This window comes from Neoarius graeffei, chromosome 10, assembly GCF_027579695.1.
Source record: "Neoarius graeffei isolate fNeoGra1 chromosome 10, fNeoGra1.pri, whole genome shotgun sequence".
NCBI classification, from domain to species: Eukaryota; Metazoa; Chordata; class Actinopteri; order Siluriformes; family Ariidae; genus Neoarius; species Neoarius graeffei.
In genome coordinates, this window is record NC_083578.1 from 14,241,255 (window position 1) to 14,267,076 (window position 25,822).

Genomic DNA, 25,822 nt, shown 5'->3' on the forward strand with positions numbered 1-25,822 from the left:
GCAGGCTATACTTCCTGAGGAGGCTGCGGGCCTTTAACATCTGCAGGAAACTCCTGTGGATGTTCTATCAGTCTGTGGTCGCCAGTGTCCTGTTTTACACCGTGGTGTGCTGGGGGGGGGCAGCACATCCAAGAAGGACACATCCAGGCTGGACAAACTGATCAGGCGGGCCGGCTCTGTGGTCGGCATGAAGCTGGACTCTCTGGTGATGGTGGCAGAGAAGAGGTCTATGGACAAACTATTGAACATCATGGACGATGCCAGTCACCCTCTGCACACCATCATCAGCAACCAGAGGAGCCTGTTCAGTGACAGAATGCTCCTTCCCAAGTGCAGGACGAACAGACTCAAAAACTCCTTTGTCCCTCACGCCATCAGACTGTACAACTCCTCTCTGGGGGGGAGGAGGGGTAACAGGAGGACAGAGGACGGGAAGGAGAAGTAACCTAGCCTAACAATAAGCAATACCAGATAATGTGCAATATCTTTCCTGCCCCCCCACACACTAACCCTAACCCCACTTCTCCCCCCTTTCCCCCTCCCCCTTCCTCTCTTCCCCAGATCTTATTCTTTTATATTTGTATATGTAAATACTTAATTTATTTTAATTTATCTAGAAGTTTTCTCTATTTCTTTTCTCTGTTTATCTGTAATGATGCTGCTGGAATCTTAATTTCCCTGAAGGAACCCTCCCAAAGGGATCAATAAAGTTTTATCTAATCTAATCTAATCTAATCTAACCTAATCTAATCTAATCTAATCTAATCTAATCTAATCTAATCTAATCTAATCTAATCTAATCTAATCCCAAATTCGTAATGTCCAAATGGAGTATGCTGTTTTCACAACCCATATCAAATCCTGAATATTGTCAGCTAGTGCAATAGTATGCTTGTAGATATACTGACTAACCACTTACTGCATTTTATAACAAACAGTGAGTGAGGACGAAAACACTTTGGGGTGTTCTGTGACAGGAAAATACTGTGTGATGTATCCTGACACAATTCTCAGTTGTCGGTCTGAAAAGCTAAAGGAAATCATGGAAAGAAGAAGCATAAGATCACCTGATGTCTGTTAAAATATCCATCCATTATCTGTAGCCGCTTATCCTGTGCAGGGTCACAGGCAAGCTGGAGCCTATCCCAGCTGACTATGGGCGAGAGGCGGGGTACACCCTGGACAAGTTGCCAGATCATCACAGGGCTGGCATATAGAGACAAACAACAATTCACACCTACGGTCAATTTTAGAGCCACCAATTAGCTTAACCTGCATGTCTTTGGGGGAAACCGGAGCACCCGGACAAAACCCACATAGGGAGAACATGCAAACTCCACACAGAAAGGCCCTCATCAGCCGCTGGGCTCGAACCCAGAACCTTCTTGCTGTGAGGTGACAGTGCTTACCACTTCTGTGCCGCCCCTCATGAGCAGCTTTTATATTTAAATTCTTCAGTATGAAATGTGACACACTTGGGCTTCAACCTTCTCAAATGAGGACAACAGGATCATGAGCAGTCAGAAGCACTAAGGCCCTGTCCACACGGCAACGGATTCAGGTGAATCCGATAAAATTGTTTATCGTTTCGGCCTGGCGTCCACACGGCACCAGCGTTTTGGGTGCCCCAAAACGAAATCTTTTGAGAACGGGTTCCAGAGTGGAAAGATCTGGCAACGGTGCCATTGTGAAGTCGTCTGGATGAGTAGAATGGATTTGTTTACGATGATGTCACAACCACATGTGCTTCACGCCGGGTAGAAGTGTAACGAACTCGATGCGAGTTGTCAACAAATCCTATAACTTGGTTCATGAAACGCGCTTACAAAATATTTTCACTGTGAATATTTATTGTGTAATGGTGCAAAGTGAGAGAGAGAGAGAGAGAGAGAGAGAATAGCTCTTAGGGCAGAGTCAATCCCGCCAGCAAAAATAGGGAAAAAAGGAGCGATCTCACCTCTTCAGATGTTGGTTTAACCCTTTGGTGTCTGACCCCTTGAAAATGGTTCCTCCAGGAACGATGACGTTTCAGTTGTCAAGACAACGGAAAAACTAAAATACAAAAACAGAAAGATACGTCACAATGCTCTTGTGCACAAAACAAAATGCTCTTGTATTTTAGTTTTTCCGTTGTCTTGACAACTGAAACGTCATCGTTCCTGGAGGAACCATTTTCAAGGGGTCAGTCACCAAAGGGTTTTAAGTCCTACAATACATTCCTCAAAAAGGGCGTAGAAGAACAAATTAATCCATCAACGCGTAGCATTCAATTTATTCCTGACCATTAAAGACGCCGCCTTCCGCGTAGAATCATACGTCATCCTTCTTAACACTAAGAGCATCTTAACTAGGAGAGAGAGAGTGTTCATTGTGCTGCTCGCGCTACCATTTAATGATGATCTTTGCGCTACAATGCTTTTGGGAAACCCACCCATGTTTAGAGCGGTCATTTGTGGTTTGGCTGTTATCATTTTTGATTAGTAGACACTTATGTTTGTTTTTAGGTTTCAAGTCCAAAGTCAAACTGCCTTGGATGTCATTAAACTTCTGTTAATTTATAATCAGAGCTTACTGAAATGTGCCTAATAAGTAAACACTTGGGTTCTAGTAATCACGCAGCTGAAAGTTTTCACGTATTTCTCCAAAGACATGCCAAACATTCACTGGGCAATGTAATGTTATAAAGACTGCAAATATACTGCTCCATTATCTTGCACTGCTTATTTGCTTTCCATCAGTGCATCAAATCACACTGCATGTTGGCCCAAATGTTATTTTTTCATCATACTCATGAAATTATGCAACTTCATTTTTACCAGCCCTTTTGACTTTCTGTTAAAATACACCAGTGGTAGAATTTCCAAACACAAAATCAGGCCAGTGAATGAAAGGTACTAGGAATACGTCCACAAGTTTGACATTAAATGCATGAACATCAGCACTATGGTTTTTCTTTTCTTTTTTTCCCCCTTTTTCGTTAATAATTTCATAAAATCCTTGAAAAGGGGTTGATAACCTGGGAAAGGTCTATGTCCAAAGCCTGTTATGAAAGAACGACGGTTTTAATCAATTCCTACAGCATAAAACAGACAGAGGATAAAGAAAGAGAAAGCAAAAAGTAAAATTTGCTCATCCAGGTGCAAGGACTTAATATGGGAAGTAAAGTTGCAAATTCAGAATCGGAGCGATCCCTGTCTCTAAAACAGTATCACATATCTGAAGAATATGGCTTTATTCTACCTGATCCTCTGGTACAGTATGTCCATGTCATTTAACAGTTTTGAGGCATACACATGCAAAATAAATGTGTACTGGGATACTTAATGGTAACCTGGTGCTTAAAGATGAGTACTTACTTTAAGATGAACATCAAGACTTTTTTTTTTTTTCCAATCAAATTTAATGTTATCAACTCCTAAGCTATATAGTACTGGTACAGACAAAGTTAAAAGTGTAACTAATTTATTTTTGCCTTCTTCATTGGGCGTCTTGTTGATGTAATAAATGGTATGTAAAATATATTTCGTATAGTATGTTTTTGATGGGCGGCACGGTGGTGTAGTGGTTAGCGCTGTCGCCTCACAGCAAGAAGGTCCTGGGTTCGAGCCCCGGGGCCGGCGAGGGCCTTTCTGTGTGGAGTTTGCATGTTCTCCCCGTGTCCGCGTGGGTTTCCTCCGGGTGCTCCGGTTTCCCCCACAGTCCAAAGACATGCAGGTTAAGTTAACTGGTGACTCTAGATTGACCGTAGGTGTGAATGTGAGTGTGAATGATTGTCTGTGTCTATGTGTCAGCCCTGTGATGACCTGGCGACCTGTCCAGGGTGTACCCCGCCTTTCGCCCATAGTCAGCTGGGATAGGCTCCAGCTTGCCTGCGACCCTGTAGAACAGGATAAAGCGGCTAGAGGAGATGCAAAAGAATATGTGCATATACTGTATGCATATCCTTTGGTTAATGAGCCCCAATTCCACCAACCATAAACCACTTGGGGCCATGCTGTCATAGGAAAATAATTAACAATGTGGTGATGTGATAAGGACAGACCCAAAATGCAGTTTAGTTGATTATTTTCCGAGAACAGCATATCCAAGAGTGTTATATTCCTCTTATACACCACCAGTTTGCCAATAATTATATTTTGTAATCTATTATTCAATGATACTTTGTACTTTTACTTTTTTTTTGTTCATAGTTACATTTAAAGGTAGACTGCCTTTCGGATTTTTCAAGTGTAGGCCATAATAAGAATTTTCCCCGACACCCAATTATTTCTGTTTAGTGGACCAAAAGCTACTGAGTTCAAATCACAGACTTCCAATTTTATTAGTTTTTTTTTCCTAATAGAACAATTAATGAATTTAGAGCCACATGGCCCTAGATTCTTCGCTATTTTTTCCTGCTTCACCATGACCCAATTCAAGATACTACGTCATGCATCACGTGATGGGCTTTCCCCATTTGCGCAAGGCATTGTGGGATACAAGTTTGAAACAGGAGAGAAAAATGAAGGACATGAGTGTGTGAATGAAACGTGAAAGACCGACGACAGTAACGGAAAGCGAGAAGAAAAGACATTTTGTTATATACAAAGGAAAGGAAACGCAGGACCAAACTAATAAATATCGACGGTCAGCGAGCACGTCGGTGTGATCAGCTGTTCATTGAGCGACAGAATGATGTAACTATCAGTGCACGCTCAAAGGTAAACCTGCGCTTGCACACACACACACGGACTTCCTCTGTCTGCTTGACTGCACGAAGCAAGCGATTTCATGCACATTATTTGCTTTAATCCCCTCAAATTAAATAACTTCCCAGCCACAGAATGGCCTGATATTTTGTGAGATATTACAGAAATAAATTTCACTGATTTTATAAAATCGAAAGGCAGTCTAGCTTTAACATAGTGGAACACATTAGTTAGACAGGTTAATCCTGTTATCACTTATCTACATTATAGTATCTTACAAAGCATCGACACTGGAGACTCCTTCCATAAATGTTAAATAAACATCTTACAGAAAACCTCAGCATATCAATAATTATGTTGCACTTTGTTGAATAACAGTGTTAGAAATTACAAATGACTAGTTAGAAATAGAACAGAGGACTCAAGTTATATGATTTTGATGATGGAGAAGGCTTTCAGAATTTTTTTTAACACTTAAGCTTTTTATTCCTTGTAAAACTAATATATTTTGATGACCATTCTTTATGGAAGTCTCAAGAGCTCAGGGACATTTTCTTACCATTTCAGGAGCCAGTATATACTACCGTTCAAAAGTTTGGGGTCACTTTGAAATGTCCTTATTTTTGAAAGAAAAGCACTGTTCTTTTCAATGAAGATCACTCTAAACTAATCAGAAATCCACTCTATACATTGCTAATGTGGTAAATGACTATTCTAGCTGCAAATGTCTGGTTTTTGGTGCAATATCTCCATAGGTGTATAGAGGCCCATTTCCAGCAACTCTCACTCCAGTGTTCTAATGGTACAATGTATTTGCTCATTGCCTCAGAAGGCTAATGGATGATTAGAAAACCCTTGTACAATCATGTTAGCACAGCTGAAAACAGTTGAGCTCTTTAGAGAAGCTATAAAACTGACCTTCCTTTGAGCAGATTGAGTTTCTGGAGCATCACATTTGTGGGGTCGATTAAATGCTCAAAATGGCCAGAAAAATGTCTTGACTATATTTTCTATTTTACAACTTATGGTGGTAAATAAAAGTGTGACTTTTCATGGAAAACACAAAATTGTCTGGGTGACCCCAAACTTTTGAACGGTAGTGTATGAGGAAATTTCATATAAATGCAGATTTGCGATCATCTCCAGCTGTCTAATGGAGCAACCAATATTCATAGTCTTTAGTTGGCAAATGAGGTGACAGTTTTCCACTTTTGTTGGGCCTAAATTCAGAAACCCTAGAGTGAGCATTAAGCTGATTTTGTCTGGTCTACATAAGGTTGAGCTGCCACTGTACTTCCGGCCCTGGATGGAGATTGCTGGATGTGTCAGTGAGCTCGTCTCTTCTCACTCCCTTCGCTCGTCTGTTCATAAGGTACAGTAGAGTATGATCCAAATGCATCACATACAACTTTACGTACAACCTGGTAATATTCCTTAAAGGGATCCTGCAGCGGATTTATTCTCAAACTTATTTTAAATAAAAGTGGTCGCAGATTTCAAAAATCTAAGACCAAATAGTATTTGAGAAAAATGAATTTTCTTTAAAATGCCAGATGGGCTTCCTGTGGTGGTGACATATGCGATGAGGTCATGTAGTGGTCACTTGAAGCAACTCAGCTGTTTATATTCTCTGTTTACTTTGTAGTTTTGCTAGTTTTACAAGTATTTTACAGAATTTTTCAGTTTTTAAATAAGTATGCTTCATTGTTTAGCATATAAATGCTACAATGATGCAAAAAAGAAAGCACAAGCTGGAACTAGACTGCATTTCCACAGAGAAAATTCAAAGTGTGCTTGCTCAGCTGTGGCAAAGTGTCACTGACAGAAACTGGATCAGACGTGAGACATCACACTGCAAATTATTATTATTATCTCTTCTCATTATCTGTAGCCGCTTTATCCTGTTCTACAGGGTCGCAGGCAAGCTGGAGCCTATCCCAGCTGACTACGGGCGAGAGGCGGGGTACACCCTGGACAAGTCGCCAGGTCATCACAGGGCTGACACATAGACACAGACAACCATTCACACTCACATTCACACCTACGGTCAATTTAGAGTCACCAGTTAACCTAACCTGCATGTCTTTGGACTGTGGGGGAAACCGGAGCACCCGGAGGAAACCCACGCGGACACGGGGAGAACATGCAAACTCCACACAGAAAGGCCCTCATCGGCCACGGGGCTCGAACCTGGACCTTCTTGCTGTGAGGCGACAGCGCTAACCACTACACCACCGTACCGCCCTATTATTATAAGAAAGTGTGTGGCAAAGTGTGTGTGTGGCAAAGTGTGTGTAGAGTGTGTGTGCTTGTGTGCTCTACAATCTTGGTTTAAAATGGCTTAACTCATAGGGCAACATGACACTTTGCGCTCTAAAATCTTTTTTTTTTTTAACATGATCTACATGGTTCTGGGTAGATTAACAGAGAGTGTGGCATTTCCCCCCCATTCAAATGAATGGGGTTTCGGGAGAAAAACTTAGTGTCATGTCACGCTAAACCATGCCACACACTCTGTAAATCTACCCAGTGCCATGGAGATCATGTAAAAAATATTTTAGAGCCCAAAGTGTCATGTCGCGCTGTGAGTTGAGCCATTTTAAACTCTACACACACTACACACAAACACTACACACACTTTGCCACACACACTACACACACTTTGCCACACACTTTCTGAAGATAATGTAAAAAAAAAACCTTACTTATTTAAAACCTGAAAAATTTGTTAAAATACTTGTAAAAGTAGCAAAACTACAATGTAAACAGAGAATATAAACAGCTGAGTTGCTCTAAGTGACCACTACAGTACATGACCTCATCGCATACGTCACCACCGCAGGAAGCCCATCTGGCATTTTAAAGAAAATTCATTTTTCTTGAGCACTATTTGGTCTCAGAAAATTAAAGTTTGATTTTTGAAATCCACGACCACTTTTACTTAAATTAAGTTTGAGAATAAATCCGCTGGAGAATCCCTTTAGCAACCTGACTTTCCTCATACTCCATAAATGAGTGGTATAAATACAGAGTGTAAACTGGGTATAACAACACCAACTCAGTGCTGGAATAATCTTATCTGATTTAACTGAAATGTCAAGTGACAAGGATTATTTATTTATTTATTTTTACTTTGCAATATCTCCAAAAATGGGCGGCACGGTGGTGTAGTGGTTAGCGCTGTCGCCTCACAGCAAGAAGGTCCGGGTTCGAGCCCCGTGTCCGGCGAGGGCCTTTCTGTGTGGAGTTTGCATGTTCTCCCCATGTCCGCGTGGGTTTCCTCCGGGTGCTCCGGTTTCCCCCACAGTCCAAAGACATGCAGGTTAGGTTAACTGGTGACTCTAAATTGACCGTAGGTGTGGATGTGAGTGTGAATGGTTGTCTGTGTCTATGTGTCAGCCCTGTGATGACCTGGCGACTTGTCCAGGGTGTACCCCGCCTTTCGCCCGTAGTCAGCTGGGATAGGCTCCAGCTTGCCTGCGACCCTGTAGAACAGGATAAAGCGGCTACAGATAATGAGATGAGATGAGCAATGTGAAAATAACAAATCCTGGATGATGCATGTTATCTGCTGTAAATGAATGAAAAATTGATCACGAAAATAATGGTAATGTGTTCTAAAGCCTCATAAATTATGTACTGTGACCTTTTCCTTTCCATCTTCTGAATTTCCATCCATCCATTTTGGCATATCACTGCAGTGACATGGCCACTCTGATGGCTTCAGCCATCAAAGTCTCTAGGGAATATTACAGTAGTGGTTTCCTGTTGCCTTCTATTGGATTATTACAGAAGTTTTCTCCTCTCAACCATTTACACTCACACCTATGGACAATTTAGAGCCACCAATTTAACCTAACCTGCATGTCTTTGGACTGTGGGGGAAACCGGAGCACCCGGAGGAAACCCACGCGGACACGGGGAGAACATGCAAACTCCGCACAGAAAGGCCCCCGATGACCGCTGGGCTCGAATCCAGAACCTTCTTGCTGTGAGGCAACAGTGCTAACCACTGCATCACCATGCCGCCCATCTGGACCTACAGTAGTTACTCTTAACTGCTCTTATTAAAGCAGCCATGAAAATGAAAAGTCCAGTTTTTATTAAAATTGTTATTTAAAACCCAGATGCCTCTGTTGGAGACTGACCTGCTACAAAGCCATCGAGAACTGCGCCTGGCTCATCTGGCCCTGAGTATCATTACTATGGGTTACGTATGGCAGGAGGGGGAGGAAGATAAAGTTAAGGTACTGCAGTGGAATAAACATGGTACTTGGGATTCAAGTGTGTGCAAAGTACTTCTGGTGGTGGAAACAGTCCAAAACACATTGACTTGACTGCTAATATAATGCGATATTTCACTGAGGAAAAAAAAATAGTCAAGAAAATTACTCAGAGTAAAAACAAGTCATCTGGTGAAACACTGTTTGAGTAATTACTTTTGAAACGACTTTTTCATATGTATATGATGGACACAGTTTATCTGAAAGTGTTCTTATTTTCTTAATATTATGTTAGTTGGTTAGCTAATGTAACCAAATGCTGTGAGAGTTTCAGTAGCTAAGTCCTTTGCTAGCTCATGCTAATTTATACATGTTTCTCACTACATAATCATCTAGCAAAAGCCTCAGGGGTTACACATGTAACCCTCAATGTGTAGCATTATGTTGATGTTTAACACTGCAGGAAATCATTACCGAACATGAGAGTGCTTTCATGGTGTGGACCTGGCTAGCTAGCAGTGGCGGCTGGTAGTCTTTCAAACAGGGGAGGCTGGTCGGTTACGATATTTCCAGATTTTAAAAGAAAAAAGAAAAAACACATAAATTTTGCCCATACTCTTGCCTCTGATCTGGCTGATTGTTGGCAGCATCACAAACTGTGAAATAACAGGTTCTTTTGGCCCATTAGCCTACTGTCCAATATACATGATGGTGGTGTTGGGGGGGAGGGGTATATTTTAACATTTTATATTTTAAAATTGTGGCATGTTGTTTAAAAATTGATCATTATTGAAAGCAGCTCTTTGTCAGGAACCTCAGCAGTAACAGCAGAGTGTTCTGGAATAGGCACAAGCACTGACCTTGGGGAGCCAAACATAGAGCTGGGTGCCACACATTTCATTCAATGACACTTTCCCTATATTTTACTTATTTTGACTGAGAAATGTTTTACTGACAATTTTGATAACCCTTCACTTTTAATCCAGGTCTGTAGTGTGAAATGTTCTCGGCTGTGTTTTTGTTTAAAAATGTTTTCCAAATTGTAGCTGTGTTTAATTCATATCCAGAAAAATATATATTCCAATATAATATATTCAGCATAAACATTTTAAATAGATTCTATATTTTTGGTCCATCCATGACATATTACTAAAGTAGCCTATTTACTGTTGTTGATGTGGGTCACTTGCTGTTAGCCAATTCACTTTCTCGTACCAGGAGAGCTGAAAGGAACGAGTATTATTCCCTACCTTTTTCACCAAGTCAATTTGAGGCGTTGGTCTACCCTGCTCTTTAATTTTAATTTTTTCCTTGAAAGGAAGACTGGCAAATGGCTTCGCCAAAATTAAATCAGCAATGCTTGGCATCCGTGCGCAGCTTTCCTGCTAGCTGACTAGCCTCCTCAAGTTCAAGTTCAGTCACTCAAATAAACAAAATTTCTGGAACTAAGATAGCAAACTTGACAACACTATATTTACACTTTATTTACAATGAAAATATATACAAACTAAAAAAGCTGGTAGAAACCGTATGTAATGAATGAAATCGAAATGTAAGCTGATCTCTTATGATACACCACAGCACTTGCGAATCCGCATGGGACTGAACTGAAATTCACCGCTGCCTGTCTATATTTGAAACGAGCTGTCAATCAAAGAAAATATCCGGCCGCTTTCACCAATCACCAGTCTCCTCGCAGAAAGCTTTGCCATGACCCTCCCATGTGAGGCTCGGAGTCCGTAGGTGGGCATTTTCGCAGTATTTGTCCAATAATCATCTTGCATTTTGAGATTGAAAAGCGCAGAGCTCCCAAATGCCATTGAAGTCCACTGAGGCTCGGAGTCCGTAGGTGGGCGTTTTCGCAGTATTTGTCCAATAACCGTCTTGCATTTTGAGATTGAAAAGAGCATCGCTCCCAAATGCCATTGAAGTCCACTGAGGCTGGGAGTCCGGTGGGCGGGCGTTTTCACAGTATTTGTCCAATAACCATCTTGCATTTTGAGATTGAAAAGTGCAGAGCTCCCAAATGCCATTGAAGTCCACTGAGGCTGGGCTGCATCGCGCTGTCACGAGGGGGAAAAACTCACGTACACATTAAAGTTATAAGGGAATGTTTTCGCACTGTAGTTGGGTTGAGCACATATATTTCTATGATTCTGGATCTGAAATAGCAATGTTATAAGGTCGGCTATAACATAAGCCTAGCGCAATTCATCCTACACGATGTTCGTCATTTTTAGAGGAGGCTGAACCTCCCTCATTGTCTTAGAGCAATCGCCCGTGCTAGCTAGTCTAGCTCACTCAGCTAGCTAATGGTGTACCTGGACATGTTTCTACAGGTTGAATGTTGAGCTGTGAAACATTTGTGCTGATCCCTTACACAATTTGCAGATCATTTTCAAGCTGTTTTTTTAAGCACTTACATTTGACAGTAGCTGATACATTGGACCAGGGATGCTCATCGTCCTCCACGATCCAAGATATTGCTACTGCTAACCAGAGGTGGACGGTAACCATTTACTTGAGTCCTGTACTTAAGTACACTTTTTGAGCATTTTTACTTTACTTGAGTAATTTTTTTTGGAAACTTATGACTTTAACTTCACTACATTTGAAACACAAATATCGTACTTTTCACTCCACGATATTTCTATCAAGGTCCTCGTTACTCATTACGATGAAGTAGCTTTGAAAGTGGATGTTTTTATCTTTTCTGTTCTGAAACGTGATTAGTTTTCTCGCAGGTGACACTGAGACAATCTATCAGTAATCACTAGGGTCACGTCACGTCCATAGACTGGATAAAATCAAGATCAATGATTTCTCAGCAGCGTTATTTGAACATGATCAGTTGATGGTAGAATGGAAGGAGGTGGTTCTTCTGGGGAGTGCATGCACTCATGGCCCATGAACCCATGTTTCAGTTTTCTGAAAGGAATAAAGATTTGTTTCATTGAAAATGTTTGCTTTGTTTACCTAAAACAAACCACATCATGGCCTACAAAAACTCGCCATCCAACCTGTGGAAGCACATTGAGGTATGTAAACATTTTATTCTAAGAGAAAGCTTGCAATGAAGCTGTCTGTGCTTTTAGAGCTAGCCATAACATTGCAGTAGCTATGCAGTCTGGTTAGTCAAATGACTTTCTATGGATTTGCCCGCCAAGTTGCCATCGCCTTGTCCATGGCTAATGTTAAGACATAGCTAGTTAACTTGGACACTGTTAGTTAGCATGTAAACATGAAGTTATGCTAACATGAATAACGTTAACTTATCTGAAGTCCTTTCAGAAATGTTTTAGCATAATCTTGCCAAATAAACAATGTAGAAATCTTTCTTTTCTAGTAATGTTAGCTACCAATATGATTTTGAGTTTGAAAAGAGTTTGCTAGCATGTCAGGTGGAGCTTCACTGACTAGCTAGCTTAACGTTAAACCACCATGACGGCACAGCATGCGTTCATTTTGTAAATCCAGTAAATCTAGTCGGTTGCTTTAGAGGCTTTCGGTATTGTAGGCGTTGTGGCAATAATACAACAGAAAATGTACTTTTAATAATTAAGTATTTTTAAAAGCAAGTACTTTAACTTCAGAAAAAATTTGACTGTACAACTTTCACTTGTGGGCGGCATGGTGGTGTAGTGGTTAGCGCTGTCGCCTCACAGCAAGAAGGTCTGGGTTCGAGCCCCGTGGCCGGCGAGGGCCTTTCTGTGCGGAGTTTGCATGTTCTCCCCGTGTCCGTGTGGGTTTCCTCCGGGTGCTCTGGTTTCCCCCACAGTCCAAAGACATGCAGGTTAGGTTAACTGGTGACTCTAAATTGACCGTAGGTGTGAATGTGAGTGTGAATGGTTGTCTGTGTCTCTGTGTCAGCCCTGTGATGACCTGGCGACTTGTCCAGGGTGTACCCCGCCTTTCGCCCGTAGTCAGCTGGGATAGGCTCCAGCTTGCCTGCGACCCTGTAGAACAGGATAAAGTGGCTAGAGATAATGAGATGAGATGACAATTTGCACACACTGTCTTTTCATTGGCTTACAGTCTTCCAGGGTTAAATACACTATTATTTTAAAAATGTAGCAAAGCTGAACATTTCATTTAATCAAGTAAAAGCACTACGATTTAATAATACTCCATACACTCTCAGAAAATAAAGTACCTGATTGTACCTTTAGCGGTACAATGGCTTGTCACTAGGGTAGTACCTGCTAAAGTACCCTTTATATATTGCTAGAATATATAGAAAGTACCCTTCTAAATTTTTACCCCTTATATATTGCTAGAAAACATATATGTACCTTTTTGGCCCTGAAAAGGCACACACAGTTACCTTGAAGTCCAATAATGAGCCCTATGGGGTACATTAGTGTACCTTGGGGGACAGAAATGGACTCAGACTGTACCCCTATTTCTGACAGTGTACACTGAATCTTGTTCTCAAGTACAGAGTAAAAAGAATCAAAGGAAAATTGCTTAGTCACCGAACCCATCCATCCATTCATTATCTGTAGCCGCTTATCCTGTTCTACAGGGTCGCAGGCAAGCTGGAGCCTATCCCAGCTGACTACAGGCGAAAGGCGGGGTACACCCTGGACAAGTCGCCAGGTCATCACAGGGCTGACACATAGACACAGACAACCATTCACACTCACATTCACACCTACGGTCAATTTAGAGTCACCAGTTAACCTAACCTGCATGTCTTTGGACTGTGGGGGAAACCGGAGCACCCGGAGGAAACCCATGCGGACACGGGGAGAACATGCAAACTCCACACAGAAAGGCCCTCGTCGGCCACTGGGCTCGAACCCAGGACCTTCTTGCTGTGAGGTGACAGTGCTAACCACTACACCACCATCCCGCCCCTAGTCACCAAACCAATATCTGTCATATGTGAATGTTTATCTAATAAGTTGTGAGCATTTGTATATGGGTGTATGTTAGGTTCTCCCACAGAACCTAGCAGTACCATACTGGGAGGTATCTCAGAGGTTGGGTCTCCCACCAATCCTTACTCATGCTGATGGGGTCTTGGCCAACTGGAGGAAAAGAGAGCCAGATGGGTATGATATTTCTCTCTGACATGGTTTAATAACACATACACTGAGCTTTAAGATATGGAATATATATTTATAATATATCTTCTATTCTATATATAGTGTATAATATAAAGATAATCAACAGATATTCCACAAAATCAAGGCATATATGAGCTAATGGCTATAAGCCGTGTACGATGAGATTGAGTGGAATAACTGTTTTATTCTACCCACAATCACTGGATTTTGAGAAACAGAGCATTTTTTATTTTAATTTTTTGCAAATTCAGTAAATAAAAACTTTATACAAAACGTCCGACAAAATCATTTCCGCTTAAAATGTAAACAAGCCAGTGAAATGACAGTAGCAATTTGTGAAAAATGCTATAACAATAATTCTTGAAAAACAAAAAAAGATGCGTTCTTACCACCAAATACTTTCATTCCATATTTTGTTGCTTTTTTGTATTTTTTACGGTTTTGTTTTTGAGTAGAGTTTTTATTTTGTCCACGGTTGGTTCAGCAACACGTGCCGCCATTTTGTTTTTCTCTACTCACGGTATATGAACTGATAGCCTAGTAGTAGACTAGCCAATCAGAGTGCGCAATTGCTCATATCCAGTGAATGTGGATAGAATAAAAAAGATTATTATTATATAGTATATATTATTATATAGTATATTATTAAACATACAGGACACTTTTTCGATGGAATAAAAACATATTCTAGTCCCTTCTAGCATGTTTCATTCATTTGATTTGATAGCATGCAATATTGTTAGCATATCGCTTATCCTATGTGTATTACGTCACTCTACCCAATGGAGAATGAGTGTTGAATATGGTTTACGATATTGCATGGTTGTCAAGACAACATGACGTCACACGTTGAAGACGTAAAACTTCCATGCTAGCTAGCGACTGTGACAATTTGTAAACAAACATGGCTGCCATGTTTGCTTCGTTAAATATGGAAGATTTTGAGAGAATTTTGAAAGAGAAAGACGCGCTGAATACCTGAAAGGAATCTGTATTATAATAATAATAATAATAATGGCTTTTTTTATGGTATATCAGATATATTCCATTCAGCTAGCATGATATTGAACTCATCTTCAACTTGTTCAATATCATAGTAGCTGAATGGAATATATCTGATATACCACAAAAAAGCCAGCCAATATGATTTGTACAACCCCGATTCCAAAAAAGTTGGGACAAAGTACAAATTGTAAATAAAAACGGAATGCAATGATGTGGAAGTTTCAAAATTCCACATTTTATTCAGAATAGAACATGACATATCAAATGTTTAAACTGAGAAAATGTATAATTTAAAGAGAAAAATTAGGTGATTTTAAATTTCATGACAACAACACATCTCAAAAAAGTTGGGACAAGGCCATGTTTACCACTGTGAGACATCCCCTTTTCTCTTTACAACAGTCTGTAAATGTCTGGGGACTGAGGAGACGAGTTGCTCAAGTTTAGGGATAGGAATGTTAACCCATTCTTGTCTAATGTAGGATTCTAGTTACTCAACTGTCTTAGGTCTTTTTTGTCGTATCTTCCGTTTTATGATGCGCCAAATGTTTTCTATGGGTGAAAGATCTGGACTGCAGGCTGGCCAGTTCAGTACCCGGACCCTTCTTCTACGCAGCCATGATGCTGTAATTGATGCAGTATGTGGTTTGGCATTGTCATGTTGGAAAATGCAAGGTCTTCCCTGAAAGAGACGTCGTCTGGATGGGAGCATATGTTGCTCTAGAACCTGGATATACCTTTCAGCATTGATGGTGTCTTTCCAGATGTGTAAGCTGCCCATGCCACACGCACTAATGCAACCCCATACCATCAGAGATGCAGGCTTCTGAACTGAGCGCTGATAACAACTTGGGTCGTCCTTCTCCTCTTTAGTCCGAATGACACGGCATCCCTGATTTCCATAAAGAACTTCAAATTTTGATTCGTCTGACCACAGAACAGTTTTCCACTTTGCCACAGTCCATTTTAAATGAGCCTTGGCCCAGAGAAGACGTCTGCGCTTCTGGATCGTGTTTAGATACGGCTTCTTCTTTGAACTACTGTATAGAGTTTTAGCTGGCAACGGCGGATGGCACGGTGAATTGTGTTCACAGATAATGTTCTCTGGAAATATTCCTGAGCCCATTTTGTGATTTCCAATACAGAAGCACGCCTGTATGTGATGCAGTGCCGTCTAAGGGCCCGAAGATCACGGGCACCCAGTATGGTTTTCCGGCCTTGACCCTTACGCACAGAGATTCTTCCAGATTCTCTGAATCTTTTGATGATATTATGCACTGTAGATGATGATATGTTCAAACTCTTTGCAATTTTACACTGTCGAACTCCTTTCTGATATTGCTCCACTATTTGTTGGCGCAGAATTAGGGGGATTGGTGATCCTCTTCCCATCTTTACTTCTGAGAGCCGCTGCCACTCCAAGATGCTCTTTTTATACCCAGTCATGTTAATGACCTATTGCCAATTGACCTAATGAGTTGCAATTTGGTCCTCCAGCTGTTCCTTTTTTGTACCTTTAACTTTTCCAGCCTCTTATTGCTCCTGTCCCAACTTTTTTGACATGTGTTGCTGTCATGAAATTTCAAATGAGTCAATATTTGGCATGAAATTTCAAAATGTCTCACTTTCGACATTTGATATGTTGTCTATGTTCTATTATGAATACAATATCAGTTTTTGAGATTTGTAAATTATTGCATTTCGTTTTTATTTACAATTTGTACTTTGTCCCAACTTTTTTGGAATCCGGGTTGTATATTTTGATTGATATGATTTTATTCTTGTATCATTCTCCTAAAATTGTAACACCTGTTTCTTGTCATTTTATGCAAAACACTGACTGGTGTTTCCAGTCCACTTCACATGGAGTAAGTTAAACCATTTCACTTGTAAAATTCTCTCTATATATTTTTTAATAATAAAGCTGAAACTTGTAATCCAAGGTGCCCAGTAGAGGGAGCCTTCTTCTTACAGCAGCACTGAAGAGCTACTCTAGTGATAAAGAGCCATTTTTACACAGATATTGAAAGCTTGGCAGAGTTTTGAATTTAGTTTTGTTCTTCCATAAGTATAGCAATGTATAATCAATCTAGCAGACTGACAGCCACTAACAGTGTGTGTATTGTGTCCTGGAAGGAATCTAGAGCTGCTGTTCGGTTTACCTGGTGGAGAAAGTGTCAGAGGTTTTTTCCTCGTCACTCTGCTGGTGGAACTGGCTGCTGTTCCTGCTCTCAAGGTCTTAGATGCCCATTATAAGTGAATCTCAAACTGGTTTTCCAGTAAAAAAAAAAAAAGTGTTAGACTATTCCTTTAAGTGTTCACTCAAGAGCTGTTTCCAAAGTGCAGGCCATCCCTGAAGTGATCCGAGGTGTCTGCGATGGTGATGTGCCCCTGGTGACCCGAGGTCTTGATGTTGTCAGTCGGTCTATAAATGACATGAAGGAGGCTCTCAAACAAATGCACGGTAATGCTGCAGTCCATATGTCATTAACATTTTTAAAGGCACTGATTATAAGGTCATACCAAGCTATTTCATAGAAACAGATTTACCAATAAACACTTGAAACTTTAAGAGCTTCATGAACTTCTGTATAATATTTCAGTATACGTGGATCCTTCTGTATTCTATGGCATTATGAGGCTCTTTTTATCAGGGTGAGTAACTATTATTAGAGCATTTTATTTATTTTGACCTGAATATGCCAGGCAATGACCATGAAATCAATCCAATCAGTTAAATGCAATATCACCTTCTGGCATTTCTTACATTTTAGCTGATTTCTCAGCTTATTGATGAACAAGCCAATGATATTTTGACATGTGATTTATGTTCACATCATGTATAACTGTCAAACCAACATTGTCAGCTTGTTCAGTGCTGAGGATGGAGCACTGAGAGCGAGTACTGGAGCAGTTTATTAGCTTCACCTGCATTGTATTAGCTGGCTTTTAATGAAAAAGTGAAAACTGTAGCATGAGGAACTCCAGTCTTACTGGGATGGCCGCCAGCTTATAAGAGGTTTCAAAGACATTTTTTTTTTGGGGGGGTGTTGTGGTTATGATCTAAATCTCAGCATGATTCTGAATCATCCAACAAACCTGTCTACTGGATGTGGAGACCTACACTGCTTTAATTTTCTGTCCATTTCACCTGCTGTCACGGTTTTATTTGCTGCATTTGTTCCAAGTTTGGAAATACGAATCAGCATTTGTCTGATTTACAACGTAATGCTTTTCTTTGATGTTTGCTTTAATTTTTTTGAGTACCAACTGGCCTGATCGCTTGCTTTTAAATATGTCTGCTGTAGGGTTGAGCTTATATAGAGAATATTGAGGAAGGCGACGGTATCGCAAACGAGACCGCCAATGATGGTGTAGCTCACTCCGGCCCCGTCTAGTCCAGAAGGAACACTCTAAAGTGGGCCACCTTGCACAATAAATGTTGCAAGCTACCGTATATACATAACATACAAGCTATATATAGAAGCTACTGTATAACCACCCTAGGAATACTGACTTATTTGCCAGAAAGAATCCAAAACAGTGAGGAATTCACCGAGAAGAAGCGATTTTTGTTGATCTGCTTGTTAAGGCTTAAGTAGCCCATAACTTTATTAATAATCGCAATTAAGCAAATCTGGGTAGATCTCATATGCACCCTAGGTACCCCTACCTTCCTGCCGAAAAGAATAAAAATTGGTGAAGAATTGAAGGGGAAGAAGCGATTTGTGTGGAAACTGCTCGTTAGGGCTTAATTACTCCATATCTTCATTATTAATTGCAATTATGCAAATTTGGGAAGAAGCCATATGCACCCCAGGCAGACCGACCTTCCTGCCAAAAAGAATAAAAATCGGTGAATAATTGAGAGAGAAGAAGCGATTTTCATGAAATGTGGACAACGGACAACACATGATGGCATAAGCTCATCACCTGTCATCTGGATGAGCTAATAACTACTCTTTACATCCATGGTGAGCAGAAAAGCATCTCAGAAAGCACACCATACTGAACCGTATCTGACATTACAGTGGGCACAGAGTCACTGAAACTGGACAGCTGAAAATTGGCTCTTTTTTCAGGGAATCAGTACTGGCATACATAGCCTCAGATTCCTGTTTTTAGTTGACAGGAATGGAATCCAGGATGCTTTTCTGCTGTTGTAGCCCATCCACCTTAAGATTTCACATATTGTGCTTTCTGAGATGCTTTTCTGCTCACCATGGTTGAACAGAGTTGGTATTTAAGTTGCTATAGCCTTCCTGTCAAATCTTTGGATACTTCCATGAATGTGTACATTTCACAATTCGTCCTGGTGTAAATGCGTTTTTCCTTCTTTACTGTATCCATACTACTGTATTTGGAAACCTGCACGATGCTGCCCGCATGTTTCAGCTGGAGAGACAACCCGTTGATGGCAGAGGGGCTCGTGTATGAGGGCGTTCAGGCTGAACCAATGGAGTTTTCAGGAGGGAGTGCAGCTCAGAGTTGTCTGCTCCACTGCTTCGATGAGCTGCTAGGAGTCAAACATGAGGAAAAGAGTGGTGAGAGGGATCATCTCCATAACATTACTCACTAGAGACAAGTATGAACAGTGTTACTGTATATTACACACTAGCATCTGCAACATGAAAGCAGGTTTTATTATTATTAAGATGTTGATTAATTAACAATTATTCGCTGAAGGCGAGGTGAATATCGGTGAATAATAACCAAGGTGAAGTCAAGGTTATTATTCACTGATATTCACTGAGCCTGAGGCGGATAATTGTTTTTGTATAAACACACCGGTGATTATTAAATTTTTTTTATTAAAAAATCATTTATTTCAGTCTTCAAAAGTGGCATGCAAATGTAATGCACGCAGACTCATGTCACTTATCTTCGCTAAGTCACATAAAATACTTTGTTTTGAAATCGATAAAATAAATCACAATTCCACCTTACCCTTGAATAGTTTTAGATCAAACTTCGTAGCATCTTTAGTGCTTTTAGGAACAGCATTCTTCCTCACTTATGGTGACGAAGCGATCGGCCGCCATTTTGCCGAGTCACTCAAGGTGATTATCGATAAATAGTCCAAATTTCTCGACCAATAAGCACACTTGATTTCCTATAATCACCTCCGTATTTATACTAATTTTCTATAATGTTTTAATACGTTATTGCTTCTATAGTAAAAACGTTTGCAGGAACTTATATTAGTGGAGGAAATAATGAAAAAATCGTTCACATGATGATACAAGCATGAAACTTGGCATAAACATTCACATTGAGGTACTCTTCAAATTGTTCTGTGAAAATCCAAGATGGCCACCATTTTTCAAGATGGCCACCAAATTTCTAGCCAAAATTCCATTTTTCCGATATCTCTAAAGATTATTGATGGATCTGAGTCAATATTGGGTCTGTTAATAATTTTATTCAAATCCTTAACCTGATTTTATCATTATCATGTACCACTTTTTCAGCATAAATAAACATTTAATTTTCTCTAGCAGGACAGGTACAAAATATTTTATGTGCAGTAATAAACTAAATGAATAGTTGGCATTAAAATTGGGCAACAAATACACAGGATCCATTTTCATTTTAACATGACAAGATTTAATCTTCATTAATTGTTACAATATACAATACAACAAGAAGACAGAGTCACCTATATCCCCCGCCCTATATACCAACTATATACCAAGTTTCAAGATATTATTTGTCACATTTTTCAAGTTCTGCTTCAGGAAACCAACCCGACCTCTTTACACGGACCTCAGCAGCCCATGGCACAAACCCACTGGACCTTTGGTCCAGGTGAGCTAAAAATGAACATTTCTCACATTTCTTAGTATCAAAAGGCACATATACATTACTTAATCAACACATATACCAACTTTCAAGACCAAACCACTCATAGTTTTCAAGTTCTGCTCCGGAAACAAAACCTACCCCTAAGACTAACCTGAGAGACTAAGTCTGAAATTGTTTCCATGGAAACATGAAAAATTTAAATTTCTCAAGTTTCTTAGTATAAAAAGGCACATCTACATCACCTTGCTAACATGTACACCAAGTTTCAAATCTGTACCATGAATAGTTTTGGATATATGCTCTGGAAATGAACATTGCTCTTAGAAACTAAGTCAAAATCATTTTTTTATGTAAAAATTTGAAAAATACTTAATTTTTTTCAAAAATCCAAAATAGCAAAAGGCACCAGTTCACATGTTGCTTGATATATATACACACACAGTTTCATGAAAACATCTTCAGTAGTTTTAAAGATATAACCTGGAAATGAAAATGTGACCGGATGGTCGGAAGGACGGAACCCGTTTCTATGTCCCCTGCCAAACTTCGTTTGGGTGGGGGATAATAAATTTATTGGACATAAACTTGTAATATACATTTCAGCTTATGGCATTTGGACAGTTTCACTGTTCAATCACTGACTAGTTACATAGATAAATATGACATGATTTATTCATCTTTCACTATTTTTTAATATAAAAACATAAAACATATGTAAAAGTGTAATGATAACGTAAAACAAAACTTTCATATTCATATGATGCATCAAATTTTGCCATTGCTCAGGCAGCCATCTTGGATTTTTGCTTGGCTCATTGGCGAATTTTGAAGAGTACCCCAATATGAATGTTCTTGCCAAGTTTCATGCTTGTATCATCATTTGAACGATTCTCCTCAAAATCAGCAGTTAGCTGCTCTACTATATAGTGTACAATCCACAAACCTATTTACAAAATGTATAATTGTTGATTTGGTGATGTTTCCTTGTAATGAGAGATTTATTTAGTATGTATGGAAGGAGTCTCCAGTGTCAGTCAGAGGTAATTATGTCAGTCAGAGGTAATTATGTTAATGTTAAGTTTTCTGTCATGGGAAATTTTCAAGGATGGATAGCTTTGTGGTTTCTTGGGAACATGACAAGCAGGATTTTATTTGAGAGAGAAAAGAGGAACTGGTGAGGGAGTGATTCCTAAACTCTAAGCAATAATAGGAACTGACTTATTTCATGGATGTTCTACAACCCCGATTCCAAAAAAGTTGGGACAACTACAAATTGTAAATAAAAACGGAATGCAATGATGTGGAAGTTTCAAAATTCCATATTTTATTCAGAATAGAACATAGATGACATATCAAATGTTTAAACTGAGAAAATGTATCATTTAAAGAGAAAAATTAGGTGATTTTAAATTTCATGACAACACCACATCTCAAAAAAGTTGGGAAAAGGCCATGTTTACCACTGTGAGACATCCCCTTTTCTCTTTACAACAGTCTGTAAACGTCTGGGGACTGAGGAGACAAGTTGCTCAAGTTTAGGGATAGGAATGTTAACCCATTCTTGTCTAATGTAGGATTCTAGTTGCTCAACTGTCTTAGGTCTTTTTTGTCGTATCTTCCGTTTTATGATGCGCCAAATGTTTTCTATGGGTGAAAGATCTGGACTGCAGGCTGGCCAGTTCAGTACCCGGACCCTTCTTCTACGCAGCCATGATGCTGTAATTGATGCAGTATGTGGTTTGGCATTGTCATGTTGGAAAATGCAAGGTCTTCCCTGAAAGAGACGTCGTCTGGATGGGAGCATATGTTGCTCTAGAACCTGGATATACCTTTCAGCATTGACGGTGTCTTTCCAGATGTGTAAGCTGCCCATGCCACATGCACTAATGCAACCCCATACCATCAGAGATGCAGGCTTCTGAACTGAGCGCTGATAACAACTTGGGTCGTCCTTCTCCTCTTTAGTCCGAATTACATGGTGTCCCTGGTTTCCATAAAGAACTTCAAATTTTGATTCGTCTGACCACAGAGCAGTTTTCCACTTTGCCACAGTCCATTTTAAATGAGCCTTGGCCCAGAGAAGACGTCTGCGCTTCTGGATCATGTTTAGATACGGCTTCTTCTTTGAACTATAGAGTTTTAGCTGGCAACGGCGGCTGGCACGGTGAATTGTGTTCACAGATAATGTTCTCTGGAAATATTCCTGAGCCCATTTTGTGATTTCCAATACAGAAGCATGCCTGTATGTGACGCAGTGCCGTCTAAGGGCCCGAAGATCACAGGCACCCAGTATGGTTTTCCGGCCTTGACCCTTACGCACAGAGATTCTTCCAGATTCTCTGATTCTTTTGATGATGATATGCACTGTAGATGACGATATGTTCAAACTCTTTACAATTTTACACTGTTGAACTCCTTTCTGATATTGCTCCACTATTTGTCGGCGCAGAATTAGGGGGATTGGTGATCCTCTTCCCATCTTTACTTCTGAGAGCCGCTGCCACTCCAAGATGCTCTTTTTATACCCAGTCATGTTAATGACCTATTGCCAATTGACCTAATGAGTTGCAATTTGGTCCTCCAGCTGTTCCTTTTTTGTACCTTTAACTTTTCCAGCCTCTTATTGCCCCGTCCCAACTTTTTTGACATGTGTTGCTGTCATGAAATTTCAAATGAGACAATATTCGGCATGAAATTTCAAAATGTCTCACTTTCGACATATGTTGTCTATGTTCTATTGTGAATACAATATCAGTTTTTGAGATTTGTAAATTATTGCATTCCATTTTTTTTACAATTTGTACTTTGTCCCAACTTTTTTGGAATCAGGGTTGTACAAGATGAAATGTAACTCTTCTTCTTTTCATAAATCCCATCTTTGCTCTTCCTCTTGTCCTTCTACCTGGCAACTCCATCTCCATCATTCTTTTCCCAATATACCCTGGATCTCTCCTCTGTACGTGTCCAAACCATCTCAATCTCGCCTCTCTCACTTTGTCTCCAAACCGTCCTACATGTCCCATCCCTCTAATATTCTCATTTCTCATCCTGTCCAACTTTCTAAGCATCTTCAACTCTGCTACCTCCAGTTCAGTTCAGCCTCCTGTCTTTTTGTCAATGCTGATGAAATGTACCTCTAAAAGGGTAAAAATTGCAACATTTAGTTCTTTAATGAATAAAAAGAATTGTAAGTGCAAACTGAAAATTGGTGGAATGTAATAGGATTGAAACACTTCTGGATGTTGCATTACTGGAAAATAATCAACCTCATTATCGTAAGAGTAACTCTGCTTCGAACTGGGCCGCGTGATACCATCATGTCATTGATTATTTTCCTATGACAGCATACCTCCAAAGAGTTTTATTCCTTAGTAAATGTAGACATGCAACAAAGTGAAATATTTTGTCACAATGTGGATTTAAACACTGAAATATCCACCTTGTCCACTCAGCGAACTTCCTGACCCGAATGAGAGACTACATGCTTCCATCTCACAGATGCTTCATTGAGGAAATCTCTTGCGCTCCATCCCTGAGGGACTTTGTGCTAAAACAAGCAAATGAGCGTCTGACGGAGGCCTATGATCACTGTGTGGCTCAGCTGGTTTCACTGCGGAGTTACCACATCAGTATCGTGTCACGCTTCGTCACTGTCCCGGCATCCCGAGCCAAGCAGCTCCACTGTGAAGGTCCAGACTCTTTAGAAGAACACAGCCCTGTGTGGAAAGCACCCAAAGCACTGGAAGAAAGAGGAACAGGCGGCTCAGGGATTATGAGCTTCCTGAAGACAGTGAGGGACAGAACGAAAGAAGTTTTCACCTCACAGTCAGCATTGGGAAGTGACATATGACAACACAGTGTGGGATCTCATCCAGGAATATGAAGGAAAGATACTCAAATGGTGACCTACTCTTTATAAAGAGGTTGTTTTTGGTAAAAGTCTCATTATTGAGTGTTCTTGCATTGCAAAGAACATATGAAAAACTTAAAATATTCAATATTCTGTCAATGACATTGTTGTGAAACCAACATTATATGAGCAAGTCAGACATGAGCCTGTGTGGTGTCTCACTTGGAACGTACTTTATTCAAAACGTAGCTAAAAATATCCAGAAGAAAAGACGATAATGGAAACAGATAATTAAATCGGTACTGCACACTTAAATGTGCTTTTTTGAGCTGTAAACTAAGTGACATGACTGTACTGTAACGGAATACATCAATGCTGGTGTTAATATTGACAAAATTACCCTTTTTATTTTTTAAAAAAATCAGCATTTTATGGGTTGAAAATGGCTCAAAATGTCATCTACTGGTTAAACTCATCCTGGAATTTGCAAGGCCGATGCTAACATAGAGTTGACCATTTGGTACTTCTCTAGGTCATTAAATTTTTTTATTTAAAAAAATATATAAATATGAATGTCCTCTAACCAGAGGTGGGCAGGCCACCTCCCCCAGTCCCCGCCTTTGAGTGGGAGTTTGTGAAACTACACTCATTTTAAAATATATACTGATTGAGAGTCATCAGTTTGTTAGTGGATGTGATTCCCCATCCCATTATCTCTAGCCGCTTTATCCTTCTACACTACAGGGTCGCAGGCAAGCTGGAGCCTATCCCAGCTGACTACGGGCGAAAGGCGGGGTACACCCTGGACAAGTTGCCAGGTCATCACAGGGCTGACACATAGACACAGACAACCATTCACACTCACATTCACACCTACGGTCAATTTAGAGTCACCAGTTAACCTAACCTGCATGTCTTTGGACTGTGGGGGAAACCGGAGCACCCGGAGGAAACCCACGCGGACACGGGGAGAACATGCAAACTCCACACAGAAAGGCCCTCGCCGGCCACGGGGCTCGAACCCGGACCTTCTTGCTGTGAGGCGACAGTGCTAACCACTACACCACCCTGGATGTGATTCAACCTTGATAATATTCTGACACTCTGTAAACGTCTAATGCATATTTAACAGTTATTCCACTCAATCTCGTCGTACATAAGCTGATAGCTGACGAGGCG

At 40.3% G+C, this 25,822-nt stretch overlaps 1 protein-coding gene across 1 annotated transcript; it reads left to right on the forward strand.

Moving 5' to 3' along the window:
• The first annotated feature begins 3,152 nt into the window (after window positions 1-3,152).
• Window positions 3,153-24,643, forward strand: ido1 (indoleamine 2,3-dioxygenase 1). The gene is made up of 10 exons (XM_060930691.1): window positions 3,153-3,251; window positions 5,965-6,060; window positions 8,816-8,935; window positions 13,850-13,968; window positions 16,842-16,856; window positions 17,125-17,224; window positions 17,335-17,452; window positions 17,592-17,643; window positions 19,384-19,532; window positions 24,246-24,643. Exons 1-10 carry the CDS (start codon window positions 3,153-3,155, stop codon window positions 24,641-24,643), a joined length of 1,266 nt encoding a protein of 421 aa, XP_060786674.1.
• The last annotated feature ends 1,179 nt before the right edge of the window (window positions 24,644-25,822 follow it).

Bases quoted from the DNA above. Each gene is read 5' to 3' on its own strand.
- ido1 (XM_060930691.1), top strand. From the start codon at position 3,153: ATGGGAAGTAAAGTTGCAAATTCAGAATCGGAGCGATCCCTGTCTCTA. The intron at 17,225-17,334 runs GTCTTAGATGCC...TCCAAAGTGCAG, and splicing joins CTGCTGTTCCTGCTCTCAAG to GCCATCCCTGAAGTGATCCG. The intron at 19,533-24,245 runs GTGAGAGGGATC...TTGTCCACTCAG, and splicing joins CAAACATGAGGAAAAGAGTG to CGAACTTCCTGACCCGAATG.